The sequence below is a fragment of the Oreochromis aureus genome, linkage group 22, assembly GCF_013358895.1.
Source record: "Oreochromis aureus strain Israel breed Guangdong linkage group 22, ZZ_aureus, whole genome shotgun sequence".
Lineage (NCBI taxonomy): Eukaryota > Metazoa > Chordata > Actinopteri > Cichliformes > Cichlidae > Oreochromis > Oreochromis aureus.
In genome coordinates, this window is record NC_052962.1 from 29,349,225 (window position 1) to 29,355,110 (window position 5,886).

Below are 5,886 nucleotides of genomic sequence, written 5' to 3' on the forward strand. Positions count from 1 at the left end.
TTTGCAGAATAGATGCGCAGCAGCACTGCTTCGGGATGTTGCATTGCATAATCTACCAGCACTAATACAAGGCGATATCCCCGTGGAGTCTGGTGAAATAGTCTGATGAGGTCCATGCTAGTGTGCTCAAATGGGACCTTCATTAATAGTAATGGGTGCAAATTTTCACATCCGTTCGAATGCCTGACCAATAAAATTTGGCCATTATTTGCTCCAGAGTTTTATTATATCCCATACACCTCGCCATGGAAAATCAATTCCCGGGGGCTTTTTGGCACCAACAGCTGGGTGTGTTCCTCTTCCGTGCAAGTATCATGACTCACTCGATGCAGGCCAACTCTGATCAATACGAAATGCAGGTAGGTAATGGGTAAATGGTCACATGGTGCATTGGGATGCACCATGTGACCATCAATTTTTATTATATGGTTAAAGGTGAGGGGTTGAAGACCACCACAATGAAACCAACCAATTTACATTAAATCAACCAATTCTGCATAAAAGAGTGGTCAAATATCAAACCAGAATTATGACAGAAGCTTGTTGATGGCTACCATAATTATCTGGCTGAGGTTTAACTTGCTAAGGGACATTTAACCAAATATTAGTATGTATATTTGAGCCTAAATGTATACTTTTGAGCCTGTGTGGATTCGAGAAAATCCAGGTGTAGTACTTTTCTTTTATATTTATATACAAAACATATCCAGTTTCAAAAAATGGGCAGCAGGAAAAGGTATAATGACACCCCTATAACTTCACACCACAGAGAAACAGACTGAACCTGTTTTGTTTCACTTTATAACAGAGGAAATTATTTATGTAAATTCTTAAAAGTTATTAAATAAAAAGAAAAAAGAAGGCTGGTGATGTTGCTGTTTTAGCACATAATACATGAATAAGAAAATCAGACACAGAATAATTATTACAATTTAGTTCATTATAAACAGTGTATATAATATTTTTTTCATTAAACATTTCTGGATGTCTTTAAATGTTTGCAGCATTTGCTTTAGAAAAGCCTCTTGTATCGTCTGCTCATACTGTTGTTCCTGAACTGAATTTTAGGCACACAGAATCAAAGCTGGTTTCTCACAAATACTTCTTTGTGGTACTTTGCAGGAATTATCAAACCAATACATTGGCCCCATCCCCACACAGTCGTCTCCATCGGGATCTTCTCCACTTAAATCATCTGCCTCTTGATCCTTCCAAAATGTCAACCTAAGGGATGAAGAACAAAAAGAGCAGCCACAGTAAAACCTGATAACTTTGATTCTGATTTGATTTTTTTTATGCCACTACTGCATGTCATCAAAATTTGTCTCCTCTTTCCAGCTGTTTGTGTTTCTTTTATCTCTTCTGTTTCTGCTTACCTCCTCACTGTCACCCAAATGTCGCTAATAGATTGTCTGATTGTTGGATAACTTAGTGTCTTTTCCTTACACTATAAAGCACCTTTAAGGTGACTGTTATTGTGAATATATACATATACATATATCTCTCTCTCTCTCTCTCTCTCTCTCTCTCTCTCTATATATATATATATATATATATATATATATATATATATATATATATATATATATATATATATATATATATATATATATGTATGAAATGTAATATATAATATCATGTAATTGGATTGAATCAAACCTTTCATTCAGTGGTGAGCCATCCACCCACAACCATTTGCCCTCTTCTGCTGAGCCTGTCAGGCCGATCCAGAAAAGGTCGTCGTATCCTGCAATTTTTTGTTGAACATTTTTCCCCAAGAAACTCTAAATGGAAAAAAATGATTCAATTATTTTGTAAAACTTTCTGCTTTGGGATGACGAAACATGAGGGTGAGAACATGAACCTGCAGCAGTGTTTCATACCTGCTCCTCTTTGCTGTCTATCTTGACCAGGCCTCCTCCTTTAGTGCTACATTCAGTTTTGCTCTGATCCCAGGATGATTTTCTTGTGGAGAAATAATAGCACTTTCCTCCATGTTGCTCCCAGCCTTCTTCACATTTGTAATATGGTTCAACTTTGAAGAGATTACATCAAAGACAGGCAGGTGGAAGAAATCATGTTTACGGTTTTAAGTATGAAAATATTTCCTGCTTAGGATGTTGTGAAAAAAAAACCAATGAGCAAAGTTTATTAATACTAATATTTTGTGTTAGTGATTAAATTCCAGAGGTCACAAACAAATAAAGGTTTAGTACAATAAGCAGGAGTCTCATATTCTTACCTGTGACATCAGTTTTTACAGTTACCTGCTTCAGTTCAAGGTTTCTGAGCATTTCCCTGGTTGTCAAAAGCTCAAACACTTATAAAAAAAATACAAAAAAGAAAAAAATGCAAATCAGTCAGTAACATTTTTGGTTCCATCTGCATTTAAGTTTGCAGAGTCTATAGCCAAGAAGAAGATCTTTGTTACTAGAACTTCTCTTATGTCAGTAAACCTGTCCTAATTTTTATCACATTTGAGGAGGTTTTGGTAGCATGCAGGTAAAAAATATATCCATATAAACAGAGAGTAGAGTAACTTGGCTCAGAACTGAACGCACAGCACAACCATTTAAAAACTGTTTCATGATAAAACTGTATAGTAAAATGATGACTTTAAATGCTTTATTTATAATTGAAAATAGCTGTTATATATATGTCTGTGAAGGTTCTCTTATATATATGCCAATACTGAAAAGTCATATATTTAATTTGTTTAAAAACAAATGTCAGACATTCTTCTTCCACTGATGGCGACAGTGCAGCACACTAAGACTCATAAAGAAGAATATCTGAACTGCAGTTTAATTATGATTTTTTATTTTTAGGTTACAAATAAAAATAATTAATTACATATATTTAACATATGAATTACAAAAAAACCCATTGTGTTAAAAAGCATAGTTCCACCTCAGAGTAAAACACATTTATGAATGACTTTCCCATACATCCAATTTATTAATGATGTTATAATTCATGTCATGTTAAGGTTTTATTAACCTTAATAAATAAAAAATTAACTGTAATAAAGTGCACGTGTTGCTTAAGACAGAGCGCTAGAAGCAAGGACTTGATGCTGATTGTTATAGAAAAGCAGGTGATTGTATAGCTCACTGGACTTTAACAGCTAAATTACTGTTAAAATTTATTTTCTTTTCAATTAAAATTCTGGACAAAATTTGTCCTGAAGCCTGGATTTTAAAATAAAAGGATTTCATATGATGCAGATTAATTAAAAAGTCATAAGTTAAGTTTTTCTTCACAATTTTATTGTAAACATTCTGATTGTCAATCAATTTACGGTAGATCAGACACTTATTTTAAGTAAAGCTACATGAATAAAACTACAAACTCACAGAGATAAGTTACCACGAGAGCCGATACCAGGAGAACACAGACAACCAGCACGGCCACTCTGAGCTTTAACGCATTGTTTGATTTTGCATGTTGAGAGTGAAGAGCTTCACCTGAATTAGAGGAGACAGAAAGTGAACACACAAGTATATAAACACTAACTCAAGTGCATCTGAGGACACATGTAAAGATATGTCTTTGTGTTTGTCATGTTTAAAATGATTTTTTTTTTTTTTTTAAACAGGTGAGAATCAGAGCTGGATTAGACCAACGAGAAACATGACACAGTTTATATTACATAACAATATGGTTGACTTTCTTATTCTTTTTCTTCATAAATGAGGTTTTTATATTTTCCTATGATAAAACCCAGAATACAGGCTAAAGATATTTCACCTAAAAGAGTATTGTTTAATTTCAGAACACGTTACGTTCTATGAAAACAGCATTGTTCATAAAAAGTGTAGATTTTTCTCCTCCCTGTTGATTTGCCACCACATTAATGTTCTTACCTTCTATGTATTTCTGTGGACGGCTCATCATGCTGAGGCTTCAAACTCCTGACTTCAGAGTTAGTCCAACTGTGTCTGAATCACAATAACAAAACAGCAAACTGGTGCTAATCATCTAATCAATTCCTTCAATATCTATAGAAAATTTAGCATCAAGATTCACCTCTGCGACCCTCACATCAAGCTTTTCAAAAAGAAGTGAAACACAACACCTTTCACAGCTCTCTGTTAAAAAAAAAAAAAAACTTCCTGGTGACTTTAAAGGATGAGGAGGAGGGTCTATCTACAGCGCAGCTCATCTATTTCAAGACAAATTCAAATAGATACTAGAGCAGAAAATAATATTAGTGCCAATGAAGCTTCTCAAACAGCAGTTGTAAAACCTGCTCAACAGTAATGAGCTGTACAAAAACTCATTTCAAGCATGACAAATATGATCATTAACACATCAATAATTATGTTTTATGTTAATTATGTTTATTTACCTTAAACATTGAAATGTTTCATTTGATAAATCTGGTTAAATTGTATCAGTGGTATTCACCCATCTTTTATTTTTCTATGAAGACAGAAAAAAACGGAAAGACAAAACAAAGCTGTTGGTCAGTCCTGACTAACTCTGTAAAATCACTGTTTGTTCTCATCAACTTTGTTACCTGTGATCTCATCATTAACCCCTGATGGTTTCATTTAATTTCACTTGAAAATATATAAAGTGGAACAGGACAGTAGTTACTGTATGTTTAACAATAAGAGTACACTTTATGGCTGTTTTTGAAAACATGTTTCTGTCTTGTTTGTTTAGCACTATACATACATTTAATATATTCCTAACACACTGTAGCGTTGTGCAGCTGCAAGGACATTAAATGTGTTTTTCAAGTATTACAATTTTTCTCACATTATCACATAGCAGTTTCTCACTATGCCAAACCACAGCCACAGGAAACAAGACCTTTTATAGATAAAGACCAGATGTGAAAATATCACCTAATCTAACAGGTGGTTCCTCCTTTTTTTTTCTTTCTTCTTTTTTGGGTTAAATGTTATCACATTCACTGCTATGTTGAAACATTGAATGTGGCTTTAGGTTTTAGGTTCAGGTATTGTTTTATTCCTGCATTAATTTAACACCACACTGATATTCATACCTTATGTGTAGCTCTGTGGATGGCTCATTATGCAGATGTGATATCATTAAAATATATTTATTCTCCAAATATTCATGTTTTGAGCTTCAGAAAAATGGCAGAAAAACATCTTTTTGTGGTATTCTTAAATATTTCATGAAAGTCTAGTAGACAGTTTCTTTATAAAAACATTTATTTAGTAAATAATGTAATAAATGTTTTTACTTTTTTCTAATAAATTAACTTCCTGTTAAATTTAATAGGATGAGGATGTTTCAGTAACAGTTTTTTTTCTTTCATTTAAAACGATGAAATTAATTATTTTCAGTATCATTGAGGTCATCTAAGCTATGTTAGTCCCATATTTAGATCTCAAATGCTGATTTATTTAAATAACTTGCTCATCTGTGCTATCTGTGTATCTTTTGGGGGGAGTTTTGAATGTTTTATTAATATGTATTTGTCCCTTATTTTTTAAAATAGATGTATGTTTTTCATTATTATTATTTTAGACACGCCACATCTTTCATTTCAATAGATTTCTCAAACTGCACATCTACAGCTCACAGTTGTATCCATGACTTTTCTGGAAGTTTGCATACACAATTTACAAATATTGTTCACAATTATTTTATGATATTTTATTTTTTATTAAACAGTTTTGGAAGGAAGGTTTAAATTGTACTACTCAGCTTATTTTACAGTTTCAACTGACACATACAGATTTATGATGTCCAGTCACTGCTGGTTTACCACAAATACTTCCTTTTTGAGACTTTTTAAATTTGCAAAAAGCATTTTTTTCCAGACTGAGGGTTGAAGTGACTACTCAAATCTGAATGAAGCTCTCTCTTTTTCAGGTTCCTGTTGATTTATCACCACATTAATGT

General features: G+C 33.0%; 1 protein-coding gene across 1 annotated transcript; it reads right to left on the reverse strand.

Moving 5' to 3' along the window:
• Positions 1-869: 869 nt before the first annotated feature.
• Positions 870-4,044, reverse strand: LOC116318648 (lactose-binding lectin l-2-like). The gene is made up of 6 exons (XM_039605173.1): positions 3,867-4,044; positions 3,357-3,467; positions 2,243-2,320; positions 1,884-2,035; positions 1,660-1,784; positions 870-1,224 (listed from the first exon to the last, which is right to left on the reverse strand). The coding sequence occupies exons 1-6, from the start codon at positions 3,895-3,897 to the stop codon at positions 1,065-1,067; spliced, it is 657 nt and encodes a 218-aa protein (XP_039461107.1). The 5' UTR covers positions 3,898-4,044; the 3' UTR covers positions 870-1,064.
• Positions 4,045-5,886: the final 1,842 nt, after the last annotated feature.